At 45.0% G+C, this 27,450-nt stretch overlaps 1 protein-coding gene across 1 annotated transcript in view; it reads left to right on the forward strand.

Annotated features, from left to right (window-relative positions):
* Window positions 1-27,450, forward strand: part of ABCC6 (ATP binding cassette subfamily C member 6) — a 95,772-nt gene that overhangs the window by 65,605 nt on the left and 2,717 nt on the right. Inside the window, 8 exon segments of the mRNA XM_021086559.1 lie at window positions 15,953-16,263; window positions 18,267-18,466; window positions 20,676-20,802; window positions 21,915-22,016; window positions 23,073-23,102; window positions 23,104-23,217; window positions 25,079-25,237; window positions 25,315-25,481. Of these exon segments, the coding sequence (XP_020942218.1) occupies window positions 15,953-16,263; window positions 18,267-18,466; window positions 20,676-20,802; window positions 21,915-22,016; window positions 23,073-23,102; window positions 23,104-23,217; window positions 25,079-25,237; window positions 25,315-25,481 (1,210 nt within the window).

The raw sequence follows: 27,450 nt of genomic DNA on the forward strand, positions 1-27,450 counted from the left end.
CTCAGGGTTGCAGGGGCAGTGCCCAGAGCCCTTGGCATTGGCAGTGGTTAGTGTGTTCATTCTTGGAGGTGAGGGCAACAGGTGGCACTCAATTGCAGAGCCCTTCATGCCAGCAACCTCTAAGGTGATTAGGGCCACAGGAGGTGCTTGGTCACCAGACCCGTAGTGGTGGCAAGCCACACCCACTTCAGGATTCTAAGAGGACTGCAGCAGTTTGCACCTGCCTCTGTAACCTATGCAAGAGGCACCCTGCTGCCTGAGAGCCCATACCTGCACAGAGAAATAAATTCCTATTGTGGTCCCACCCCACCCCCCTTTTACTTCCCAGTAATGGTGACTTGCTACTCTGGTGGGCCCAGGTGTCCTCCCACACTCCCTTGGCAGTGGTACATGGCTCCCTAGCCCCCTCAGAATTTTTCCACACAGTGAATGCTAGTCCTCTCTGTTTCCCAAGTCTCCAGGTCTCAGTGCCCAGCCCCCAGACAAGTGTCTCAGGCAGTGGTGCACCGGGTGGTGGAACCAATCATCTCTCTTTCTCTCTGCTTTGTCCTCTTCAGACCAGCTATTGCACTTTTTTCCAAGGCTTCAAGGATGCCTCTCCATCCAGGCTGATCTACCTGTCAGGTGGCCTCCCAAGATGCAGATTTCTTTCCACTTTCACAGCTCCTTCTCAGGAGTGCTGGTCTTGTCCTGATTCCTCTTTTTTTTTTTTTTGTGCTACCCAGTTATGTGGAGGATTTCATGCCCTTTTGGGGGGTATGAGGTCTTCTTCCAGCATTCAAAAGATGTTATGTGCGAATCGTTCTACACATAGATGATTTTTTGTTTCATTAGTTCCATCTTTTTCTTTCTTTTCTTTTCCTTTCTTTCCCTTTCTTTTCTTTTCTTTTCCTTTCTTTTCCTTTCTTTCCTCTTCACTTCTCTTCTCTTCTCTTCTCTTCTTTGGCATATGGAGGTTCCCAAGCAAGGGGTCCAGTAGGAGCTGTAGCCACCAGCCTACACCAGAGCCGTGTCTGCAACCTACACCACAGTTCATGGCAACACCAGATCCCCAACCCACTCATGGTTCCTAGACGGATTCGTTAACCACTGAGCCATGATGGGAACTCCCCATCTTGCTTTTTTAGGGCTACACCTGTGGCATATGGAAGTTCTTAGGATAGGATATCAAATTGGAGCTGCAGGAGCTGGCCTACCCCACAGCCACAGCAATGCCAGATCCAAGCAGTGTCTGTGACCCACACTGCAGCTCATGGCAATGCCAGATCCTTTAACCTGCTGAATGAGGCCAGCGATCATAACTGTATCCCCATGAATACTAGTTAGATACCTGCTGAGCCACAACACAAACTCCCTAGATGAGTTCTTTTTTTTTTTTTTAATGTGTTTGTGGATGTCCTACTCCTCTGCCATCTTTATCCCACCTCCCATTTCTGTCTTTATGACTGTTGCTTTGTTATGTAGTTTGAATAAAGAGAATGTGATACTGCCAGCTTTGTCTTTCTTAAGATTGTTTTGGCCAAAAAAAAAAAAAAAAAGATTGTTTCGGCTATTTGGGATCCTTTATGTTTTATACAAATTTTAGAATTATTTTTTCTAATTCTGTTAACAGTGCCACTCGTATTTTGATAAAGTTTGCATAAATCTGCAGATATTCTTGGATAGTATGGTCATTTTAACAATATTAATTCATCCAGTCCATGAGCATGGTATATCTTTCCATCTGTTTGTGTCATCTTCATTTCTTTACTACTTCAGTTAGATTTATGCCTAGTTATTTTATTCCTTTTGACGAGACTGTAGATGGGATTTTCTTTTTTCTTATTTTTTTGGTCACCTCATGGCATATGGAGTTCCTGGGCCATGACACTACACACAGAAAAATCTTCAAGATGCCACCAAAAAACTGATAGAATCCAACAATAAATCTGGGAATGTTACAGGATACAAAATTAATGTACAGATATCTGTTGCATTTCTGTACACTACATGACATGTCATGTCATCTGTAAACAGTGAGTTTCACTACTTCCCTTTCCAGTTTTGACTCATTTTCTTTTTCTTGTCTGATTGCTATGGTTAGGACTTAAAATACTATGTTGAATAAAAATAGTATTAATGAGCATTTCTGTCTTTTTCGTGATCTTAAAGGAAATGCTTGAGCTTTTTACTAATGATGTAGGTTTTTATGATGTTAGATGTGGTTTTCATAACTGTAACTGTCCATGCATGGCCTTTATTATGCTGAGGTTTATTTTCTCTACTTCGTTGGGAGTTTTTTTTAATCATAAATGGATGTTGCATTTTTTCAAAAAACTTTTCCATGTCTATTAAGAAGATCGTGTGAATTTTTTTTTCCTTTTTATTGCTGCATTTGCAGCATATGGAAGTTCTCAGTCCAGAGGTCAAGTCAGAGCTGCAGCTGTGGCCTACACCACAGTCATGGCAACACTGGATCTGAGCCACAGCTGTGATTTACACCACAGCTAGCAACAATGTCAGGTCCTTAACCCACTGAGTGAGGCCAGGGATCAAACCCACATCTTCAGAGACAACACTAGGTCCTTAACCCACTGAGCCACTGTGGAAACTCTTGATTTTTATTCTTCCACCTGATAATGTGGTGTGTGACATTGATTGCTTTGTGGATATCAAACCACCGTTGATTGCATCCTTGGGCTAAATACCACTTGATCATGGTGTATGATGCTTTGAATGTTTGTTTGTTTGTTTGTTTGTTTTTGCTATTTCTTTGGGCTGCACCCGCAGCATATGGAGGTTCCCAAGCTAGGGGTCCATTTGGAGCTGTAGCAGCTGGCCTACGCCAGAGCCACAGCAACACGGGATCCGAGCCGCATCTGCAACCTACACCACAGCTCACGGCAACGCCGAATCATTAACCCACTGAGCAAGGCCACGGATTGAACCTGCAACCTCCTGGCTCCTAGTCGGATTCATTAACCACTGCGCCACGATGGGAACTCCTGAATGTTTTGTTGAATTTGATTTACTAACATTTTGTTGAGAACTTTTGCATTTATATTAATCAGTGATATTGACCTATAATTTTTAAAAATCTTTATCTGATTTTGGTATCTGGGTGATGCTGGCTTTGTAGAAAGAGCTTAGAATTGTTCCTTCTTCTGCAATTCTTTCGAATATTTTTAGAAGGATAGGTGTTAACTCTTTGAACGTTTGGGAGAATTCACCTGTGAAGACATCTGGTTCTGGCTTTTTGTTTCTTGTCATTTTTTTAAAATACTGATTTACTTTCATTCATAATAATTGGTCTCTTCATATTTCCTATTCCTGTTTAGTCTCAGGAGATTGTACATTTGTAGGAATTTATCCATTTCTTATAGGTTGTCCATATTTCTGTGATTTTGTTTGTAACTTTTTTAATTTTTGACTTTATTTATTTGGGTCCTCTTTTTTTTATTTGATGAGTCTGGCTAATGGTTTATCAATTTTGTTTATTTTTTTTTCAAAGAACCAGCCCTTAGTTTCATTGATCTTTGCTATTGTTTTTCAGTCTCATTTATTTCTGCTCTGATCTTTATGATTTCTTTCTTTCTACTGGCTTTGGAGTTGGCTTGCTCTTCTTTTTCTAATTCCTTTAGGTGTAAAGTTGGTTTTTTGTTTGTTTGTTTTTAGTTTCTTCTTTCCTGAGGTAGGATTGTATTGCTATGAACTTCCCCCTTAGAAACTGCTTTTGTGGTGTTCTGTAGATTTTGGCTCTTTTTTTTTCCCATTTTTATTTGTGTCTGGGTAATTTTGATTTCTCCAGGGATCTGTTGGTTAGTAGCATATTGTTAGCCTCCATGTGTTTGTGTTTTTACAGTTTTTTCTTGTAGTTGATTTCTAGTCTCACAGCCTCATTGTTGGAAAAGACACTTCATATGATTTCAGTCCTCTTAAATTTACTGAAACTCATTTTATGGCTTAGCCTGTGATCTCTCCTGGAGTATGTTTCATGTTAACTTGAAAAGAATGTGTATTCTGCTTTTAGATGGAATGTTCTGTGTATCTTTTAAATTAATTTGATATAAAGTGTCATTTAGGGCTGGTGTTTCCATATTGATTTTCCTGATCTGTATATTGCTGTGGGTGGGGTTTAAAGCCTCACTCTTACTGTGTTACTGCCAATTTCTCCTTTTATGTCTGTTAATATTTGCTTTGTGTATTAAGGTAGCTGTATGATGGGTCTATATATATTCATATTTGTATATTTCTTCTCTTTGGGTTGATCCCTTGATCTTTAATGTCTTCCTTTTCTCTTGTTACAGTCTTTAAAGTCTATTTTGTCTAAGTATCACTACCCTGTCTTTGATTTCCATTTGCATGGAATAGCTTTTTCCATCCCCTCACTTTCAATCTGTATATGTCTTTAGATCTAAAATAAGTCTCTTGAGAGTTCCCATTATGGCTCAGTGGTAATGAACCCAGCTAGTATCCAAGAGGACTCAGGTTAGATCCCTGGCCTTTCTCAGTGGGCTAAGGATCTGGCGTTGCCCTGAGCTACAGTGTAGGTTGCAGACTTGGCTCGGATATGGCATTGCTGTGGTGCAGGCCGATGGCTACAGCTCCAATTTGGCCCCTTGCCTGGGAACATCCAAATGCCATGGATGCAGCCCTAAAAAAGACAAAAAATAAAATAAAATGAGTCTCTTGCAGGCAGCATATATATGGGTCTTGTTTTTATATCCATTCAGCCACTTTATGTCTTGATTAGAGCATTTAGTTCATTTACATGTCATGTACTTATTGTCATTTTGTTAATTATTTCAGGGTTTTTATAGTTCTTCTGTTCCTTTTTTCTTCTCTTCCCATGTGATTTGATGACGATTTTTGCTGTTACTTTTAAATTTCTTCTTTGTGTGTGTGTGTGTGTGTGTGTGTGTGTATCTCTTATAGATTTTTGGTTTGTGTTTAGCATGTTTATATGTATAGCAATCCACATATGCATGATTATTTTAAGTTGCTGATCTCTTAAGTTCAAATGCATTTTAACAACCTTGTGTTTTTTCTCACCCTGCCACATTTACTGTTTTTAAAATCATATTTTATATCTTTTTGTTTTGTGTAGTCCCTAACTAGTTATTGTGGATATGGATGATTTCACTACTTTCATCTTTTTATCTTCCTACTAGCTTTATATGTGCTTGGTTTTCTAATTTTACTGTATATTTGCTTTTACCAATGAAATTTTTCCTTTTATACTTTTCATATTTCTAGTTGTGGCCTTTGCTTTTTTGCTTAGTGAAATCCCTTTAACATTTCTTGTCAAGCTGGGTTTTTTGTTTGTTTGTTTGTTTTGCTTTGTTTTTGGTGATTAACTCTTTCAGCTTATGTTGTATATAAAACTGGATCTCTCTTTCAAATCTGAATGAAAGCCTGGCCAGGTAGAGTATACATGGTCGTAGTTTTTCCCTTTCATTACTTTAATATATTGTGCCACTTGTTTCTGACCTGCAGAGTTTCTGCTGAAAGGTCAGCTGATAGCCTTATGGGGGGGCTCTTGCATGTAACTTCTGGCTTTTCCCTTGCTGCTTTTAATAACCTCTTTATTTTTTTGTGATTTTAATTACATTGTGTCTTGATGTGGTCTTGGTTTGATTCTGTTTGGGACTCTGTGCTTCTGGACCTTTTTTTTTTTTTTTTTTTTTTTTTTTTTTTTCTTCTCTGGGGTAAGGGAATTTTTCAACTCTTATGTCTTCACATGTGTTCTCTGCTCCTTTCTCTCTCTTTTCCTCTTGGACTGCTGTAATGTGAATACTAGTACCCTTAGTTGTCCCAAAGTTTTCCTAAATTGTTCTCTTTTTTCCCCTTTTTTCTTGTTTGCTTTGAGTGATTTCCAGTACTCTGTCTTCCAATTGACCCATCTGTTCCTCTGTATCTTCTAATATACTGTTGACTCCTTCTAGAGTATCTTTTAGTTCAGTTATTTAATTTTTAAGCTCTGTTTTTTTTCTTCTTGATAATTTTTAACTCAATTTTATTATAGTTGTAAAACCATCATCACAACCCAGTTTTACAACATTTACATCCCAAACCTCCAGCCATCCCTCCCTCCAACATGTCTCTTTTGGTAACCATAAGTTTTTCAAAGTCTATAAGTAAGTTTGTGTTCTGCAAAGAAGTTCATTGTATCCTTTAAGATTCACATGTAAGTGAGAGCATATGATGTTTGTGTCTCATTGTCTGACTAACTTAGCATGATAATTTCTAGGTCCATCTGTGTTGCTGCAAATGCCATTATTTCATTCCTTTTCATGGCTTAGTAATACTCCATTGTGTATATGTACCACATCACTCCTCTGTTGATGGACATTTAGTTTGCTTCCATATCTTGACTATTGTATATAGTGCCGCAATGAACATTGGAGTACACGTATCTTTTCAAGCCATGGTTTTCTCTTGATAGATGCTGTGGCATGGGATTGCTGGATAAATGGTAATTCTATTTTCAGTTTTTTGTGTTATCTCCATACTGTTTTACATAGTGGTTTCACCAGCTTACATTCCCACCAGCAGTGTAAGAGGGTTCCCTTTTCTCCACACCCTCTCCAGCATTTATTTTTTGTAGACTCTTTGAGGATGGCCATTCTGGCTGGTGTAACGTGTACTTCATAACAGTTTTGATTTGGATTTCTCTAACAATTAGTGATGTTGAACATCTTTTAGTGTGTTTGTTGACCATCTGTATGTCTTCTTTGGAGAATTGTCTGTTTAGAGCTTGTGCCCATTTTTTTTTTATTTTCCCACTGTACAGCAAGGGGGTCAGGTTATCCTTACATGTATACATTACAATTAGATTTTTCCCCCACCCTTTCTTCTGTTGCAACATGAGTATCTAGACATAGTTCTCAATGCTATTCAGCAGGATCTCCTTGTAAATCTATTCTAAGTTGTGTCTGATAATCCCAAGCTCTCAATCCCTCCCACTCCCTCCCCCTCCCATCAGGCAGCCACAAGTCTCTTCTCCAAGTCCATGATTTTCTTTTCTAAGGAGATGTTCATTTGTGCTGGATATTAGATCCCAGTTATAAGTGATACCATATGGTATTTGTCTTTGTCTTTCTGGCTCATTTCACTCAGGATGAGATTCTCTAGTTCCATCCATGTTGCTGCAAATGGCATTATGTCATTCTTTTTTATGGCTGAGTAGTATTCCATTGTGTATATATACCACCTCTTCCGAATCCAATCATCTGTCGATGGACATTTGGGTTGTTTCCATGTCTTGGCTATTGTGAATAGTGCTGCAATGAACATGCGGGTGCATGTGTCTCTTTTAAGTAGAGCTTTGTCCGGATAGATGCCCAAGAGTGGGATTGCAGGGTCATATGGAAGTTCTATGTATAGATTTCTAAGGTATCTCCAAACTGTTCTCCATAGTGGCTGTACCAGTTTACATTCCCACCAGCAGTGCAGGAGGGTTCCCTTTTCTCCACAGCCCCTCCAGCACTTGTTATTTGTGGATTTATGAATGATGGCCATTCTGACTGGTGTGAGGTGGTATCTCATGGTAGTTTTGATTTGCATTTCTCTTATAATCAGTGATGTTGAGCATTTTTTCATGTGTTTGCTGGCCATCTGTATATCTTCTTTGGAGAACAGTCTATTCAGGTCTTTTGCCCATTTTTCCATTGATTGATTGGCTTTTTTGCTGTTGGGTTGTATAAATTGTTTATATATTCTAGAGATTAAGCCCTTGTCCGTTGCATCATTTGAAACTATTTTCTCCCATTCTGTAAGTTGTCTTTTTGTTTTCTTTTTGGTTTCCTTTGCTGTGCAAAAGCTTTTCAGTTTGATGAGGCCCATGGGTTTATTTTTGCTCTAATTTCTATTGCTTTGGGAGACTGACCTGAGAAAATATTCATGAGGTTGATGTCAGAGAGTGTTTTGCCTATGTTTTCTTCTAGGAGTTTGATGGTGTCCTGTCGTATATTTAAGTCTTTCAGCCATTTGGAGTTTATTTTTGTGCATGGTGTGAGGGTGTGTTCTAGTTTCATTGCTTTGCATACAGCTGTCCAGGTTTCCCAGCAATGCTTGCTGAATAGACTTTCCTTTTCCCATTTTATGTTCTTGCCTCCCTTGTCAAAGATTAATTGACCATAGGTGTCAGGGTTTATTTCCGGATTCTCTATTCTGTTGCATTGGTCTGTCTGTCTGTTTTGGTACCAATACCACACTGTTTTGATGACTGTGGCTTTGTAGTATTTCTTGAAGTCTGGGAGAGTTATGCCTCCTGCTTGGTTTTTGTTTCTCAGGATTGCTTTGGCGATTCTGGGTCTTTTGTTGTTCCATATAAATGTTTGGATTGTTTGTTCTAGTTCTGTGAAAAATGTCATGGGTAATTTGATAGGGATTGCATTGAATCTGTAGATTACTTTGGGTAGTATGGCCATTTTTACAATATTGATTTTCCCAATCCAGGAACATGGAATATCTTTCCATTTCTTTACATCTTCTTTGATTTCTTTGATTAAGGTTTTATAGTTCTCGGCATATAGGTCCTTTACCTCCTTGGTCAGGTGTATTCCGAGGTATTTGATTTTGTGAGGTGCAATTTTAAAAGGTATCATATTTTTGTATTCCTTTTCTAATGTTTCAATGCAGGTATACAGAAATGCAACTAACTTCTGAATGTTAACCTTATATCCTGCTACTTTGCTGAATTTATGAATCAGTTCAAGGAGTTTTGGGGTTGAGTCCTTAGGGTTTTCTAGGTATAGTATCATGTCAACTGCATACAGTGACAGTTTGATCTCTTCTCTTCCTATATGGATGCCTTTGATTTCTTTTGTTTGTCTAATTGCTGTGGCTAGGACTTCCAAAACTATGTTGAAGAGGAGTGGTGAGAGTGGGCATCCCTGTCTTGTTCCAGATTTGAGTGAGAAGGCTTTCAGTTTTTCCCCATTGAGTATTATATTTGCTGTGCCCATTTTTTGATGGGGTTGTTTGGAGTTTTTTTTGCTGTTGAGCTGCAGGAGGTGTTTATTGTTTGCAAATGACATGATACTACACCTAGAAAATTTTTTTCTTTTCCCTAGTTGCTTTCAATATTTTCTCTTTGTCTTTAATTTCTGTCAGTTTGATTAATAGGTGTCTTGGGGTGGTCCTCCTTGGGTTTATTTTATATGGTACTCATTGTGCTTTCTGGATTTGAGTGAGTGATTCCTTTCCCATATTAGGGAAGTCTTCTGCTGTTATCTTCACATATTTTCTCTGGTCCTTTATTTCTTCATCTCCCAGCACCCCTATAATATGGATGCTGGTACATTTAACATTTTCCTAGAGTTATCTATGACTGTCTTCATTTCTTTCCAATTTCTTTCTCTTTTCTCTTCCTCATCAGTGATTTACACTAGTCTTTTTTTCCACCTTGCTTATTTGGTCTTATGCCTCCTGTATTTTGCTATTTGTTGCTTCTAGTGAATTTGTAAATTTTTATTTATTTATTTATTTTTGCTTTTTAGTGCTGTACTTGCAACATATGGAAGTTCCCTGGTTAGGGGTCGAATCAGAGCTACAGCTGCTGGCCTATGCCATGGACACAGCAATGCCAGATCCAAGCTCCATCTGCAACCTATACCACAGCTCACAGCAACACCAGATTCTTACCCCACTGAACGAGGCCAGGGATAGAACCCACATACTCATGAATCCTAGTTGGGTTCGTTACTGCTGAGCCACAACGGGTACTCCACTTCTAGTGCATTTTTAATTTTAGTTATTGTATTTTGCATCTCTGTTTGCTTAATCCTTAAATCTTCTATTTCTTTCCTCAGTGCTTCTTATAATTTATCAATCTTTGCTTCCAATTTATTTCCAAGATCTTAAATCATCTTTACTGTCACTAGTCTAAAGTCTTTTTTGTGGTTGGTAATCTCCAGATCGTGTAACTGTTTTTCTTTTTTTTGTGTGTGTGTGTGTCTATTTGCTATTTCTTGGGCCGCTCCTGTGGCATATGGAGGTTCCCAGGCTAGGGGTCCATTCGGAGCTGTAGCCACTGGCCTACACCAGAGCCACAGCAACGCAGGATCCGAGCCGCGTCTGCAACCTACACCACAGCTCACGGCAACGCCGGATTGTTAACCCACTGAGCAAGGGCAGGGACTGAACCTGCAACCTCATGGTTCCTAGTCGGATTCGTTAACCACTGCGCCACGACGGGAAGTCCGTGTAACTGTTTTTCTGATCCCTAGTCTGTCTGTTTGCCAGATCCTGCCTTGTGGAGAGGCCCCCACTGGTGGTGAGGCCAGGTCACAGGGCAGCTGGCTGCAGAGGTCAGAGGTTCCAGGGCTAGGGCTGGGTCTGCTGGTGAGTAGAGCCAGGTCCCAGGGTGGCTGGTTTCAGGGGTAGTGTCCTGGATCCAGTGATAGCCTGCTGATATGTGAAGCCAGTTCCTAACAGGACTGGATGTGGGGACTGGGGTATCCTAAAACTGCTGCCAGCCTACTGGTGGGTGAAGCTGGATCCTGGGATCTCTAGATGCAGGGACTTGGGTGTCCCTGTGATGGTGTTGGCCTGCTGCTGGGCTGTTCTGGGTGCCAGTGGCTGACTGCAGTGCCCCAGGTTCCCAGGGCTAGTGCCAGTGCGCTGGTGATGGGTCTGGGTCATTGGGTGGCTGGGGGCTCAGGTGGTACTAAGGCTACCAGTGTGCTGCCCCCACATGACTGTTTAAGTTGAGGCATCCTAGAACTGGTACTGACAGGCTAGTGGGTAGGGCCAGGTCCAAGGATAATAAGCTCCAGGCAATATTGCAAAATGGCACTTGCCAGCTCCAGTGTCCTTGTGGTAAAATAAGTTACTCCAAATGGCTGCTGCCAGCATCTATATCTGCAGGGTGAGTTCCAATTGCCTCCTGCCTCTCCAGGAGGTTCTCCAAGATCAACCGATATGTCTGACCCAGGCTTTGTTCATATCACTGCTTCTGCTCTGGTTCTTGGAGCATTGGATTTTTGTGTATATGCACCCTTTAAGAATGGAGTCTTTATTTCCTATAGCTCTCTGGCTTTCCCAAAAGTCTAGTCTTCAAAACCAAAAGTTCTGGGGTCTCATCTTCCCAGTACAGGACCCTTGGGCTGGGGAGCCTCTGGGGCTCAGACACCATGTTCTTTGGGGAGAACCTCTGCAATTGTGATAATCCTCCCATGTATAGGTCACCCACCCAGGGGTATGGGTCTTGACTATTCTGTGTCTCTGCCCCTCCTTGCCTTCTTCTCCCCCCACCCCCCTTTTTTTTTTTGGTCTTTTTTAGGACCACACCTGAGGCATATGAAAGATCCCAGGCTAGGGGTTAAATCAAGGCTGCAGCTGCCAGCCTACACCACAGCCACAGCCACAAAGGATCCCAGCCGTGTCTGCAACCTATACCACAGCTCATGGCAATGCAGCGTCCTTAACCCACTGAACAAGGCCAGGGATCAGACCTGCATCCTCATGGATACTAATCAGGTTTGTTACCACTGATCCATGATGGCAGCTCCTGTGGTTCCTTCTTTATACCTTTAGTCGTAGAAGACTTTTTTGCTCATCTTCTTGTTTTTCACGTCAGTAGTTGCCGTGTACATGGTTGTGATTTTGGTGTCCTTGTGGGAGGAGGTGAGCACAGGGCCCTTCTTGCTCTGCTGTCTTGGCTACTCCTCCTGTATGTATATACCACATAAGTCTTGATTAGCTTATATTTTTTTAGCAGTATCTTTTTTTAGGTAGTGTCAATCCTCCAACTTTATTTTGTTTTTCAATATTGAGTTGACCATTCTGGATCTTTTGTCTCTCCAAATTAACTTTACAATTTTTCCGTGTCCACAAAATAACTTGCTGGGATTTTAATTGAGATTGCAGTGAATTTTAGATTAAGTTGAGCAGAACTGACATCTTGAACATTGACTCTTCCCATCTATGAACATGGAGTATCTATTTATTTCTTTGAATTTGTCCAAATTTGTAGTTTTCCTCGTATAAATCTTAGACTCATACTTCAATATCTCATTTTTTTGATGTTGCTAATGGTACTGTGGTAAATGACATCCTGTTTTTCTCAAATTCTACTTGGCCATTGCTAGTATATACGAGAGCGAATTTTTCACACTAACCTTGCATCTTGCAATGTTGCTATAATTATGTATTAGTTTCAGGAGTTTTTTTGGTTAATTGTTTCACATTTTCTATATAGATGATCATGCGATCTACAAACAGTTTTATTTCTTCCTTTCCAATCTGTAATAACCATTTTTGGGGGGGCTGTACCTGCAGCATGCAAAAGTCCTCAGGCCAGAAATTGAAACCACACTGCAGCGGTGACCCAAACCACAGAAATGACAACAGCAAATCCTTAACTGCTAGGCCACCAGGGAACTTCTGCATACTTCTATTTCCTTCTTATTGCATTAGCTAGGCCTTCTAGTAGGATAGTGAAGAGGAATGACAAGAGAGGACATTCTTGACCTGTTCCTGATCTTACTGGGAAACGATCAAGGTTCTCACCATTGGATTAGCTGTAGGTTTTTACAGACATTCTTAATCAAGTTGAGGAAGTTCTCTATTTCCATTTTACTGAGAGGGTTTTTTGTTTTTGTTGCTTGGTGGCACTGGGTTTTGTCAGATCTTTTTCTGCATCTATTAATATGATCATGTGATTTTTCTTCTTTAGCTTGTTGATGTGATAGATTACATAAATTGATTTTTCAAATGTCAAAGCAGCCTTGCATATCTGGGATAAATTCCACTTGGTCATGATGTATATAATTCTTTTTATACATTGTTGGATTTAATTTGCCAATATTTATTGAGGATTTTTACATGTATGTTCTTGAGAGATCTTGGTTTGTAGTTTTCTTGTAATGTCTGTCTGATTTTGGTATTAGCAAATGCTGGCCTCATAGAACTAGTTAGGAAGTATTCCCTCTGCTTCTGCCCTCTGAAAGAAATTGTAGAGAATTGGTATAATTTCTCCTTAAATATTGGTCAGAATTCAACAGTGAATTCACCTGGGCTGGGTGCTTTCTGTTTTGGAAAGTTGTTAATTGTCTGTTCAATTTCTTTAACAATTATAGGCCTATTTATATTGGCTATTTATTCTTGTGTGAGTTTTGGTAGGTTGTGTCTATCAAATTTATGACCATAGAATTGTCCATAGTATTCCTTAATTATACTTTTTTGATTTTTATTTTTCCCATTATAGTTTACAGTGTGCTGTCAATTTCTACTGTACAATAAAGTTACCCAGTCATACATATATATGTATTTTTCTCACATTATCCTCCATGTTCCATCATAAGTGACTTCTCCAAGTCCATGAGTTTCTTTTCTGTGGAAAGGCTCATTTGTGTCATATGTTAGATTCCACATATAGGTGAGATCATATGGATTTGTCTTTCTCTTTCTGACTTCACTTAGTATAAGAGTCTCTAGTTCCATCCAGGTTGCTGTGAATGGCATTATTTTGCTTTTTTTTTTTTTATAGCTGAGTAGTATATACCACATCTTCTTAATCCATTCATATGTCAATAGACATTTAGGTTTTTTCCATGTCTTGGCTTTTGTGAATAGTGCTGCAATGAATATATGGGTGCATGTGTCTCTATGAAAGTTTTGTCCAGATAAATGCCCAAGAGTGGGATTTCTGGGTCATATTGTAGTTCTATATTTGGTTTTCTGAGGAACCTCCGTACTGTTTTCCATAGTGGTTGTACCAATTTACATTCCCACCAACAGTGAAGGAGGGTACCTTTTTCTCCACACCCTCTCCAGCATTTGTTATTTGTTGACTTGTTAATGATGGCCATTCTGACTGGTGTGAGGTGGTACCTCATAGTAGTTTTGATTTGCATTTCTCTAATAATTAGTGACCTTGACCATACGTGGTACCTCATAGTAGTTTTGATTTGCATTTCTCTAATAATTAGTGACGTTGACCATTTTTTCATGTGCTCGTTGGCCATCCTTTATTATATTTTTAATATCCATAGGATCTGTGGTGATGTCCCCTTTTTAAAAACTCAGATATTAGTAAATTTTGTCTTCTCTTTTTCTTAGCCTGGCTAGAAGCTCATCAATTTTTTGATCTTTTTAAAGAACCAGGTTTTGGCCTCATTTATTTTCTTTATTATCGTGTTTTCAATTTCATTTATTTCTACTGTCATTTTCTTTTCTTCTACTTACTTTGGATTCAATTTTCGCTTTCTAGTTTCCTAAGGTAGAAGCTTAGGTGATGGATGTTAGATCTTCTTTTTTTCTAATGTATATTTAAACAGTGCCATATATTTCCCTCAAAGAACTGATTTCACTACATCCACCAAATTTGGTAAGTTGTATTTTTGTTGGGAGCCACATGGGAAGTCCAATAAGTTGTATTTTGATTTTCATTTAGTTCAAACCATTTTTAAATTCTCTTGAGGTTTCTTCTTTGACCCATGTGTTACTTGTTTAACCTTCAAGTATTTGGGGATCTTCCAGGTATTTATTTCAGGTGTAATGCCACTGTGGTCTGAAAACAGATATGTACAATTTCTCTTATTTTGAATTTGTTAAGGTGTATTTTATGGCCAAGAATGTGGTCTGTCTTGGAGAATATTTCTAGTGAGGTTATGAATTTGTGTTCTGCTAATGTTGGATGAAGTGGTCTGTTAATGTCCATTATATCCAATTGATTGATGGTGTTGCTGAGTTCATCTCTGTCCTTACTGATTTTTCTCCCTGCTGGATATGTCCTTTTCTGAGAGAAGGGGATCGAAGTCTCTAACTATGATAGTGGATTCATTTATTTTTCCTTGCAGTTCTATCAGGTTTTTGTCACACTTATTTTGATGTCCTGTTAGGCACTTACACATTAAAAATGCTGTTATCTTCTGGAAAACTGACCCTTTTATCATTATATATTGCCCTTCTTTATCCCTGATAAATTTCCTTACTCTAAAGTCTACTCTATTTGAAATTTATATAGCTATAATATAAATATTATGTAAACAGCTATAATATATAGTTTTATATAGTTTAGTATATTTATGTCTCAAACTAGTTTAAGCAGCAAGATAAGTTATTGACTCATGGGACTGGAATCCATAGGTAACTAGCTTCAGGTATGGCTGGATCCAGAAGTCCAGCAAATGCTGGAAGATTTTTAGTTTCATTTTATTCCTCTATGTTAGCTTCTTGTTCAAGCAGGCTACTCCCCCTGGTGGTAATGGGGTATCTCACAGCTTCAGTCTGGCCACCTCTAAAGAGTGAGCACCTTTCCCCCAAAGTCCTAGATCTCACTCTCATTGGCCTGATTTGGGTCATGTGTTCACCCCTGAACCAACCAGAGTAGTTTGGATTGAAATTTTCCCCACCCCCAAAACAGGGAATGATGTTAGCCCCATTCCAAGCACATAGTCTGGCATTGGGAGGAAGGGGGTATATTCATTTCCTCGGGCTGCCATGAAATTACCACAGAATAGCTTAGAACAATAGAAATTTTATTCGCACAGTTCTGAAGCCACAAGTCCAAGATCAAGGTGTCAGCAAAATTTGGTTCCTCTTGGAGGCTCTGAAGGAGAACCTTTCTGTGGGCTTCTCCTGGTTGCTGAGAACCCTTGACCTTCCTGGGCTTGTGTCTCACTCCAGCCTCTGCCTCCATCTTCAGCTCATCTTCTTCTCTGTGTCTCTGTGTGTCCTCTCCTCTTCTTATAAGGATACTAGTCATTGGATTTAGAATCCACCTTAGATCCAGGATGATTTTATCTCGAGCTCTTTTACTAATGACGTCTTCACAGACCCTATTTCCAAAATGTGGTCACATGATGAGGTTCCTGATAGACGTGAATTTTGAGGGATACAGTATTCACCCTACTGCATGGTGGCACCATCCAGAAATAATCAGGGTGGCTGAGTCATAAGACAGCCACTGTGGGTGACAGAGGGCCTCCAGCCTTTACCTTCCTCATACCTTCTCTCTCCCCAGCAATTGGGCTCTTTGCCTCCATGGCCACGGTGCTCCTAGGTGGGATCCGGGCATCCACCCTGCTCTTCCGGAAGCTCCTGTGGGACGTGGCCCGGTCTCCTATCGGCTTCTTTGAGCAGACGCCCATCGGGAACCTGCTGAACCGCTTCTCGAAGGAGACAGACATAGTGGATGTGGACATCCCAGACAGACTGCGGTCTTTGCTGATGTATGCCTTCGGCCTCCTGGAAGTCGCCCTGGTGGTGACAGTGGCCACCCCACTGGCTGTTGTGGCCGTCCTGCCTCTGCTGCTCCTCTATGCTGGGTTTCAGGTAAGGAGAGGTTGGGGAGGCCCGTGGGGCCAACTGAGGTCATTTCCACCAGTCCCTGTCTCTGGGCAGAGCTCGCTGTAAGAGGTTCTGCCCAGCTGTTGACATCTAGGAGCTGCCACCTTGAATTCTGAGACAGAGACCCCACAGTCCATTTCTAACACGTATTCCCCTCCCTGTCTCCTAAACATTCACATCAGAGTTCTTACTATCTAACATGTTCTCCTGCTGCTGCTCGTGTCAGCTTCCTTTTCTCCAGTGATCCGGAAACCGAGAAAGCACTACACGCTCTCAGAGATGGTTGTGTTGGGCTAGACTCTTGGAGTTGTCAGAACCAAAGACCAACGCAAATTAGCTTCAGCGCAAGGGTGGATTTTCATGGCTTACATTCCTAGGGTTCAGGGGGCCAGCTGTCACTAGGATGCCGTCACTCTCTCCATATCGTCCCTCAGTGGTTCTCAAAGTGTGGTATCAGGCCAGAGGGATCAGTTTCACCTGGAAGCTAGTTACAAATGCACATTCTCAGGCCCCACCTATGGATTCTGACACTCTGGAGGTGGGCTCCAGACGTCCGAGTTTTAACACATGTTCCAGGTAATTCTGATCTGTGCTCATTTTTAAGAACCCCTGGCTCAACTCTGCCTGGCCTGATTGTTACACACCTCTTTTCCAGGGAGCAGGTCTGATGGCCCCCTGGCAGCCCTGTACTCACAGCCTCCCACCTTAGCAACCCCTACACAAAGCAACCTCTTCTCTAGCCCAGCATTCATACACCCATCCCGGGGACGATTCTGATTGGCCCTTCCTGGGGCAGGTGTTCATCCCTGAGCTCATCCCTGTGACCAAATGGATAGTTCACTCTGCCTAGTGGGGCTGTGTCACATAACCGCCTCCACAATCCGGTCTCATGATTGGCAGCCAACCCCCCACCTCCACCAAGGAAATCAGAAGTAGGAAACACGCGGCAGCCAGACGAAAAGCATGGCCATCCCTGCCCTTGCAACCAGCCCGCATGTTGTCTCTGTCCCCTTGACCTGAGGGAGGGATTGCTTCTCCATCTAGGGCTTTGGCAACGGGCAGTGTAGGTTTGAATCTAGGCCCTGCCCCTTGCTCACTGTAGAGGCTTGGACCGGCTGTTACATCCCTCTGAGCCCTGTAAACTGTGACCAACACTCAGGCCCACCTCACAGTGACCGAATCCTGAAGTTGACCCTCAAACATCACGGGGGTTATGGGCACTGACCCCCCCGCCTTGCGGTCAAAAACCCACTTAGAGGTTATAGTCGGCCCTGTGTATATACAGTTCCTTGGTATCCACAGAGTCAACCATTCACGCCTCAAGCAGAACTGTAGTGCTTACTATGGGAACAAAAATCCATGGATAAGTGGGCTCCCCAGTTCCAACCCATGTTGTTCAAGGGTCAAATGCATTTGCAAAGAGCCTGGCAGGCAGCCTGGGTGTTGAGCAAATGCGAGTTCCTCCCTGACCGCCAACTGCATGCAAATGCCAACCTCAAAGCAAATAACAGTATATAATATTTGTACATCATTGTTCCCAGCACCTGGCATGTAACCCTCAAATTAAGTGAATGGCTTCAACTTGGCCAACTGCCTTCCTTGCGTTTGTGGCTTTGTTCCCACAGTGACTGGCCCTAAGTGAAGCACTTGGCCTCGGCATTGATGATAAGACATTTACACTTGATTAGTGGTTTCTCATTCCTGGCTGTATATTAGAATCGCCCAAAGGCTATTTAAAAATCCCAAGGCCAAGGTGATGCCACCAGAGATTCTGATTCAACGGTTCTGCGGTGAGGCATGGGGAGTGTTTGAAGCTTCCCAGATGATTTTTAAAAGAACTAGGGATGTCTGGTTCTACAGATAAATTGGAGCCCAGAGAAGGGAAGCAACTGGCCCAAGGTCCCACAGCAAGCTAGTAACAGAGTTCCCTTTGCTTCTCAGACTTTCTCTCTGTATCTGACTTCTCTGCTCCCACTGTCCCACTTCAGCGCCTGTATGTGGCCAGCTCGTGCCAGCTCAGACGCCTGGAGTCAGCCAGGTACTCATTCGTGTGTTCCCACGTGGCTGAGACATTCCAGGGCGGGACAGTCATCAGGGCCTTCCGAGCCCAGGGCCCCTTTGTGGCTCAGAGCAACGCACGCGTGGATGAAAGCCAGAGAGTCAGTTTCCCGCGGCTGGTGGCTGACAGGTAGGAAGGGGACAGAGAAGACCCTGTAGTCCATCTGTGTCCCCATAGAATGAGACCTAAGGTCATCCTGTATGGCCAGAGAGGTCAAGTGGCCTGCCCAAAGTCACACAGAGTGTCAGGGATGAAGCAGAGCCTAGATTCTTTGGCTGACATGGCTGTCACTGTGAGCAGATGGAACTTGGCCTTGAGTGATCCCCAGTGGGCAGGAGGTACAGGCTCTGTTGCCTTGGTGACATAGGAGCTACATAAGCATCCCCAGCTTCCTTTGAGTACTACACGAGAATAAGAACACAAGCTTTGAGCACAGACACAGGTGCACATCCCAGCTCTTAGAGCTTACTCGCTGGGCCACTTTGGGCAAGTTACATAACTGCTCTGAACTTCGTTTGTCATAGTGGGTTTGTACTCCCTGGAGTGGCTGTGAGCATTAAACAGGTACACTCTTAGCTAATACCTGTGATGTGCTCACCACAGGCCCAGCACAGTCCTCTGTGGATTAATTTATTTAATCCTACTAACACCTCCCCAGGCAGAGACTCTGATAGGTGGGGAAGCTTCAGCACAGAGAGATTTAAGAACTTGCCCAGGGCTGCATGGCAAATACATGGTAGGGACAGGATTTGAATCCAGGCAGTCTGATGCCAGAGTGTGGAGAGGGTCAAGCACACAGTAGGTGTGCATTCAATAAATGTCAGTTCCTTTTTCTTGCTGCCCAGATCCTCAGCCGTTGGGCGATCAGGTCCTGTAGCCCTGGGCAACGTCTCAACATCATACACCTTCTGGGTGACCTGGTCTACCCTCTTCTGGGGTCCCAGGCTGAGGAGGAGGGAGCTTCAGACCTTTAGGGAGCACCTACTATGTGCAAGGCTCAGTGATTTCTGTGCCCTATACAGGGGTGGGGGGTGTGTATCTCATTTAATCCTCTCAACAGTAATGAACCAGATGTTACCTCATTCCACAGATGGGTGGACTGGGGTTCGGAGAAGTGAAGAAACTCCCCCAAGGTCAGCTGTCTAGGGAGTGGCAGATCCTCCGTCAGGCAAATGGGGCTTTAAATCCCAGTGTTGGTTACATGTATGGACTTGGGCAAGTAACTAACCCTTCTGAGCCCCCATGTCCCCATCTGTCAAGTGGGAGTAACAGTACCCCATCGGGGGCGGGGGGTGTTAGGAGGACAAGGTGTTAGTGCAGTGAAACCCAGAGCTCCCTGAAGACAGGGACTTTTATCTGTTAGGGTCACAACTGCATCTCCAGTGTGCTCTGCACACAGTAGGGGCTTAATTAACACATAGGTGCTGAACTGAACACACAGATGAATAAAAGAATGAATGGTAGAGTTAGGAATTTGATAAAAGGGATACGTATGTGTTCATCCTTCCAATATATATTTGTTGAGCATCCCCTATGTGCCGGGTCCTGTGTGAGGTCCTGGGGACAGAGCCATGAACCAAAGTTGCTGCCCTCATGGAGCTCATGATCTGCTGATAGAGGCCAACGGTCCAGGACCCATTAAACAGTTTCCTTATAAAGAGTGATGCCAGGAGTTCCCGTCGTGGCGCAGTGGTTAACGAATCCGACTAGGAACCATGAGGTTGCGGGTTCGGTCCCTGCCCTTGCTCAGTGGGTTAACAATCCGGCGTGGCCGTGAGCTGTGGTGTAGGTTGCAGACGCGGCTCGGATCCCGAGTTGCTGTGGCTCTGGCGTAGGCCGGTGGCTACAGCTCCGATTCAACCCCTAGCCTGGGAACCTCCATATGCCGTGGGAGCGGCCCAAGAAATAGCAACAACAAAAAAAAAGACGAAAAAAAAAAAAAAAAAAAAAGGAGTGATGCCAGGGAGAAGCAGTCTTTGAAGGCTCTCTGAGGAGGTGATGCTTGAGCTGACTTGTGTGAGGATAAGATGTTGGCCACGTGAAGATGGAGGTCGGGTTCAGGCCCGGGGAGCACAAGGCACAAGGCTGGGCATAGCCTAGGGAGAGAAAAATGGCAACACGGCAAAGCTTTACTGGAGCACCTCCTGTGTGCTGTGCCCTGAGCTGGGCGCAGGCGAGACCAGGCAGTGTCAGCCTCTCTCACCTGGGAGCTCGGGTGGGTCCCATTGCCGGGACCCCCTGGGCACTTGAGCTGGCATGCTGCCCAGTCCTTGTGCCCAGGGGAGCAAGTCCTGCAGAGAGGGCCTCACTGACCCCTCTCTAACCTGTCCCCTTGCAGGTGGCTTGCTGCCAACCTGGAGCTCCTGGGGAACGGACTGGTGTTCGCGGCTGCCCTGTGCGCTGTGCTGAGCAAGGCGCACCTCAGCCCTGGCCTCGTGGGCTTCTCTGTCTCCGCTGCCCTGCAGGTACTCCCACACCCGCAACCTGGGCTCTGGGGTGCGGGCAGAACGCCGTGGCCCCTGCCAGGGGGACCTTCAAGGACCCAAGTCCAAACAAGCAACCACTTAGGAAAACACAGCTCTACAGGAGCCTAAGCTGGATCTCAGGCGAGACTTGTCCCGGCTGGAGCCTCAGTGTGCTCATCTGAAAAATGGGCGGTAATCCCGTCCTTTAGCTCTTGTAAAGACTCATTGAGAGAAAGCAAATAGAGTCCATTTCCAGTGTGTGGCTGACTTTTTATTAACTATGAATAACCATATTTGATGTCAGGTTATGACATGTAGAGAAAAAAATATGTTTACACATAGGTAAGTAGCATTTGTTTTGGACGAGCCATTGTTCTAGGAGCTTTATAAGTAGTCGCTCATTTAATCCTGCCCACAACCCCCTCAGGGGTACAGTTATTGCCTCATTTTACAGTTGAGGCCCTAAGCTTAAGAATGAAGCAAGCAAGAGGATGGAGCGTGACTGCGGGGAGGGCGCTTTGCTGTTTCCTGGCTCGGGAGGCCTCTCTGAGGAGGGGGATTGTGACTGTCTCTGTAGGAAGTGTAGGAATGAGGGAGGGGAGGTAGGGAGTGGTCCTGGTTGAGGGACAGCAGGAGGAAAGGCCCTGGGATGGGGTCAGGGGGGCGGTACTCCTGGGGATGAGGATGGGCAGGAAGGCAGTGTGGCTGGAGAGAGTGGGCAAGGCCGAGACTGGGGGCAAGGGGACTGGTGTGGGCAGGGTGTCTGGGCTCTGATGAGAAGCTCGGTTCCAAGTGTGGAGGGAGATCCATAAAGAGAAACCTCTCAGTGTGGAAGTCAGGGGACCTGGGTCCTGCTGGGTGTCCTTTGGAGGGCTGCTTACCCTCTGGTCCTATGTCCCCAACTATGTCCAGAGAGGTTGCACCAGTCGATCCAGTCTGAGGTTTCCTTTCAGGTCCGCATACTCTAGTTCGCTTGAAGGAAAAGAGGGATCCTGTGGCTAGAGCCAAACCGCGCCCCTTCGTCTGCCCCGGCTCCTCCTTCTCCTCCTCACCTCTGTCTCCCCGGTGGGGTGGCTTTGCTGACACTACCCTGAGATGTCTTCTCGCACCAGGTGACGCAGACGCTGCAGTGGGCTGTTCGCAGCTGGACGGACCTGGAGAGCAGCATCGTGTCGGTGGAGCGGCTGAGGGACTACGCCCTGACACCCAAGGAGGTGATGGGCAGGGGGGCGGGGGCCGTGCTCCCTCCGGGACTTAGAGCAGAGGATGCCGGACCCAGGTTGACCCCTGCCATGGGCTTTGGAGTCCCCACCACTGTAGGCTGGAGTCACAGCCGAAGTGGCAATATGGTTCAGAGGGTAGGGTCTGGAATGAGGTCAAATCCTGGTTCCTCTGCTCCCTTGTGCTCTGAGTGACAGGGGACAGTGAGTAACAGCAGGGTCACAGCAACGGGATCGTTAGCAGGATGACAACAATAGCGCCATGATAGGATCAGGGTAGTATTCCTGAAACGTGAATAGCGACCTTGTAGGAGTGGAAGGGAAATGAGCAACATAACAGTGTAGGGTGTGCTACGAGAGCAAATGAGATCCCCCCAGAAAGGACTTCGGACTGTGCCCCGCACACCATGAACAGTCAATGCATGTCCCTCGCTCTGCTTAGCTCCATTTCACAGACGGGGAAACCAAGTATCAAGGGAGTGGAGTGACCCGTTCAAGGTCACAGGACTGGCAAATGGCAGCATTGGTCTCCCCACTAAGACAAAGGGGAGTGTCTGCCTCTACTAGCGGATGAAAGAATATTAGATGACAATTAACAGTGACCAAACATGATGATAGGAGTTCCCGTTGTGGCTCAGCAGTTAAGACATAGTATCCATGAGGATGCATGTTCGATCCCTGGCCGCGCTCAGTGGGTTAAGGATCCGGCGTTGCCACAAGCTGTGGTGTAGGTTGCAGATGCGGCTTGGATCCCGTGCAGCTGTGGCTCCCATTCGACCCCTAGCCTGGGAACCTCCATATGCCGCAGGTGCAGCTCTAAAGATAATAATAACAGATAAAGAGTAGCCAACACTATTATTATGTTCACAATACCAAGTATTTGTTTCTAGCCTTGCTCTGTTCCATGTCCTGGAACAACCCCATAAAACAGCAGTTAACATGCCCCTTTACAGAAAAGGAAACTGAGGGGTCGGAGAGGCAGGCCTTCTCTTCTGTTTTGGGAGAAGCCTGAAGAACGGCTCTCTGACCCAGTGTCCGCTCCTGCCCCAGGCACCCTGGAGGCCCCCAGCTGTGCGGCCCGGCCCCCTGGCCTCGTGGGGGGCAGATCGAGTTCCGGAACTTTGGGCTGAGGTACCGACCTGAGCTCCCGCTGGCCGTGCGGGACGTGTCCTTCAAGATCCACGCGGGCGAGAAGGTGAGCGGCCCTCCCCCAGCTTCCTCCTCGTGGCCGCAGCCAGGCTGGGCATCACCCAGGCTCCAGGCCCTGAACACCAGCTGCCTCCTCCATGTCCCCGCCTCAGATCCCCCAAGTCTTCAGACCCACCACCCCGAAACCCATCGCCTCCTCCCCAGACCTGCTGCTGTCTCAGTGAACCCCACCCACCTTGGAGTCCCAGAGGAGGAGGCATCTCCCCGACTTCCTTCTCTGTCATTAGTCGAACACCTACTATGCGCTGGGTGTCATGTCAACCATTCCACAGATACCATGCAGTTTGCATGGGCTCCGTTTCTGGCTTTGCCATGGCTGACCTTGGGCAAGTCACTTCATGCCTTGGTCTCCGTGTTCCCATCTGTAAAATGGGAATAATAATGCCAATCTCATAGAGGTGTGGAGAAGTTTGACTGGTTAATGCAGAGAAACTGCCTGGAATAGTGCCTGGCACATAGCAAGTGTCCACTGATGCTTTTATTCATTATGATTTGCATTTTGACTCTGACAGCAACCCTACTCTCATCCCATGTGCAGATGCCTGGTCAGGCCATGGCATCGAATCCCTCCCTCCCTCCCACCGCTCAAGGCCCTCAACCGAGCCCTCGGCACCCCCCCCCCATTTGACCACTTCCAATCTGCTCTCCCGTGGTCTTGCTTTGAGCACATGATTTCCCTGCTCCAGATCGTCTTCCTCCTCTCAGCTTCCCTCCAGGTAGATCCCCAACTCCTGAGCTTGGCATTCAAGGCCCTGCCCAGCTCTCCTCTTCCTTCATTGCCCTGCCAAGGCTCAGCCAACATTAGTGGAGCAGCGGCCTCTGGCCTAAGTGGGCATGTGGTGCTGCCTTTTGGGGAGCTTACAGTCTAGCACTTGGTGCAGTTAACCTGGAATCCTCCCCCTCCCTGAACTCCCACTCATCCTTCAAGATGCCACTCGGTATCCCCTCCTCCGTGAAGCCCTCCCTGATTATCCCCATCCGCCCCCATCCCAGGCTACATGAACGGCACCGCCCTGCCTCCCTCCACTGCTGCAGGTCCAGAGCTTGGTGGTAGAGACGCTGTAGTCAAGTCAGGTTTACTCAGTGCACCGTTTCCAAGACCCGATGGTGAGGCTTTGGGAGGGAGGACTCCTTGATTTCTGTATTCCTGATGCCTAAAGGAGTGCCTGCCATCCCATGGGTGACAGACATTTCATTCATTTTTGAAACAAACACTGTTGAAATCCCTACCATGTGTTGGATACTGAGAATGCAACAGTAAATACTAAGGAAGAATAGGGGATGGAAAAAAAATGGGTGGATGGATGGACGAAGGATGGATAGATGGGACTGGGGCTGGATGGGAAGATGAATGGATGGAGAGGACGAAAGGCTGAGGAGGGAAGGAGAGATAGTGCCTGGAGAGATGGTGTGTGGCAGGCAGGAGGAGGAACCGAAGGAAGGAGGGATGGAAGACAGATGGAAGGATGAGGGTATGGATGGCAGGGAGGGTGGGCAAGGGAGGGAGAGAGGAAGGGGGACTGACAGAAGGATGGGACATAAACAGAATGACATGGGGATGGAAGGGAGATGAGGGTTGGCGGAGGGGTGTGGATGGAAGGATGCAGGCGCGAGTTGTATCAGGATGAGGCGAAGATAGAGAAGACTGCACAGAGGCTGGATGGACTGATGAACGGATGGTGGAGAGGTGGCCGCGTAGAAGGCTGGATGCACAAAGGAGGATGGATGGATCTTGGGCGCAGGAGAAACCTCGAGCAAAGACATGCCCGGGAACCATCCAGGCTATGGCCTGCCTTCTTCTGGCCAGGCCTGCTCAGAACGGGCCTTGCCTTCCCATCCCCTGGCAGGTGGGCATCGTTGGCAGGACGGGGGCTGGAAAGTCCTCCCTGGCTGGGGGCCTGCTGCGGCTGCTGGAGGCTGCTGAGGGCGGGATCTGGATCGACGGGGTCCCCATCGCCCAGGTGGGACTGCACACACTGCGGTCCAGGATCACCATCATCCCCCAGGTGAGGCCCGGGGAGGGGCAGGGAGGGGCGGGAGGCATGGTTGGGCCCAGCTCTGACCTGCCGTCCCTCCCGGCCAGGACCCCATCCTGTTCCCTGGTTCTCTGCGAATGAACCTTGACATGCTGCAGGAGCACACGGATGAGGCCATCTGGGCAGCCTTGGAGACGGTGCAGCTCAGAGCCGTGGTGGCCACCCTGCCTGGCCAGCTGCACTACGAGTGTGCCGACCAGGGCGACAACCTGAGGTAGGGTCGCTCCAGCCCAGTCAGGACCTGTGAGGAGCTGGGTGGGTAGCCAGGTGTGGCCAGGGTCCCCCCCGCAAGCCCCTGCACAGGGTAATGTACCCCAGACAGTGCCTCCCCATGTGGCATGATCAACCTCGTTCTATTCCTGATCACAGCCTGAATCCCAGCCCTCCTCAGCAATTCAAACTCCAACAATCTCTGAATATCAAGTTTCTTTTTCCTAAATTCTTTTCTGAATTTATTTGGTCGTAAAATCCAACCTCTAATGATGCAAGATTATTTATAGTCTTTCTTTATCTTGCTTAGCATTTATTTTGTTACAAAAAATTATTGCATTTGATAATTAGGCTAACCCCATGCTCCCTAGGTTTGTCAAGTAACATAGATGGGCGCCTTTAAAAATTTTTTAAAAATTAAATTTTTTTTTTTTTTCCTTAGGGTCACACCCGTGGCATATGGAGGTTCCCAGGTTGAATAGAGCTGTAGCTGCTGGCCTATACCACAGCCACAGCAGCTCGGGATCTGAGCCACATCTGTGACCTATACTGCAGCTCATGGCAATGCCAGATCCTTAATCCACTGAGCAGGGCCAGGGATCGAACCTGCATCCTCATGGATACTAGTTGGGCTTGTTACCACTGAGCCACAATGGGAACTCCTAAAACTTTTAAAACGTTTAGTAAAATACACATAACCTAAAATTTACTGTCTTAACCATTTTTAAATTTTATTTCTTAAAAATGATTTTTTTCCACTATAGCTGGTTTACAGTGTTCTGTCAACTTTCTACTATACAACAAGTGACCCAGTCACACATACATATATACATTCTTTTTCTCACATTCTCCTCCATCAGGCTCCATCATAAGTGACTAGATATAGTTCCCAGCAGGATCTCATTGCTCATCCACTCCAAAGGCAATAGTTTGTATCTATTCACCCCAGATTCCCAGTTCATCCCACTCCCTCCCCTTCCCCCTTGGCAACCACAAGTCTGTTCTCCAAGTCCATGAGTTTCTTTTCTGTGGAAAGTTTCATTTGTGCCGTATGTTAGATTCCAGATATAAGTGATATCATATGGTATTTGTCTTTTTCTTTCTGACTGACTTCACTTAGTATGAGAGTCTCTAGTTCCATCCATGTTGCTGCAGAGGGCATTATTTTGTTCTTTTTTATGGCTGAGTAGTATTCCATTGTGTATATATACCACATCTTCTTAACCCACTCATCTGTTGATGGACATTCAGGTTATTTCCATGTCTTGGCTTTTGTGAATAGAGCTGCATTGAACATACAGGGGCATGTGTCTTTTTCAATGAAAGTTTTGTCTGGATATATGCCCAGAAGTGGGATTGCTGGGTCATATGGTAGTTCTATATTTAGTTTTCTGAGGAACCTCCATACTGTTTTCCATAGTGGTTATGCCAGTTTACATTCCCACCCATAGTGCAGCAGGGTTCCCTTTTCTCCACACCCTCTCCAGCATTTGTTATTTGTGGACTTGTTAATAATGGCCCATCTTAACCCTTCTTTAGTTCAGTTCTGTCATATGGGGCATAGTCACGTCATAGTGCTGCAAGTCTCCAGAACATTTTCATTTAGTAAACTGAAACTCTCTGGCCATTAAACAGTTCTCTCTTTTCCCAGCCCACACATTTCACCTTGTTTCTCTGGGTCTGACCATTCTAGGTGCCTGATTTAAGTGGACTATTGGAGTATCTGTCTTTCTGTGACTGGCTTATCTCAGCATGATGTCCTCCAGGTTCATCTGTGTTGTAGCATGTGCTACAATTTCCTCCTTTTTGAGGCCAAATAATATTCCACTGGTCCGGATAGACCACATGTTTCTTCTCCGTTCATCCATTGATGGACGTGGGGGTTGTTTCTGCCTTTTGGCTGTTGTCAGTAGTGCTGCTGTGAACACAGATGTGCAGGTGGGTGCCTTTTACAAAATCAAAAGACACCGGAT

This window comes from Sus scrofa, chromosome 3, assembly GCF_000003025.6.
Source record: "Sus scrofa isolate TJ Tabasco breed Duroc chromosome 3, Sscrofa11.1, whole genome shotgun sequence".
NCBI lineage: Eukaryota > Metazoa > Chordata > Mammalia > Artiodactyla > Suidae > Sus > Sus scrofa.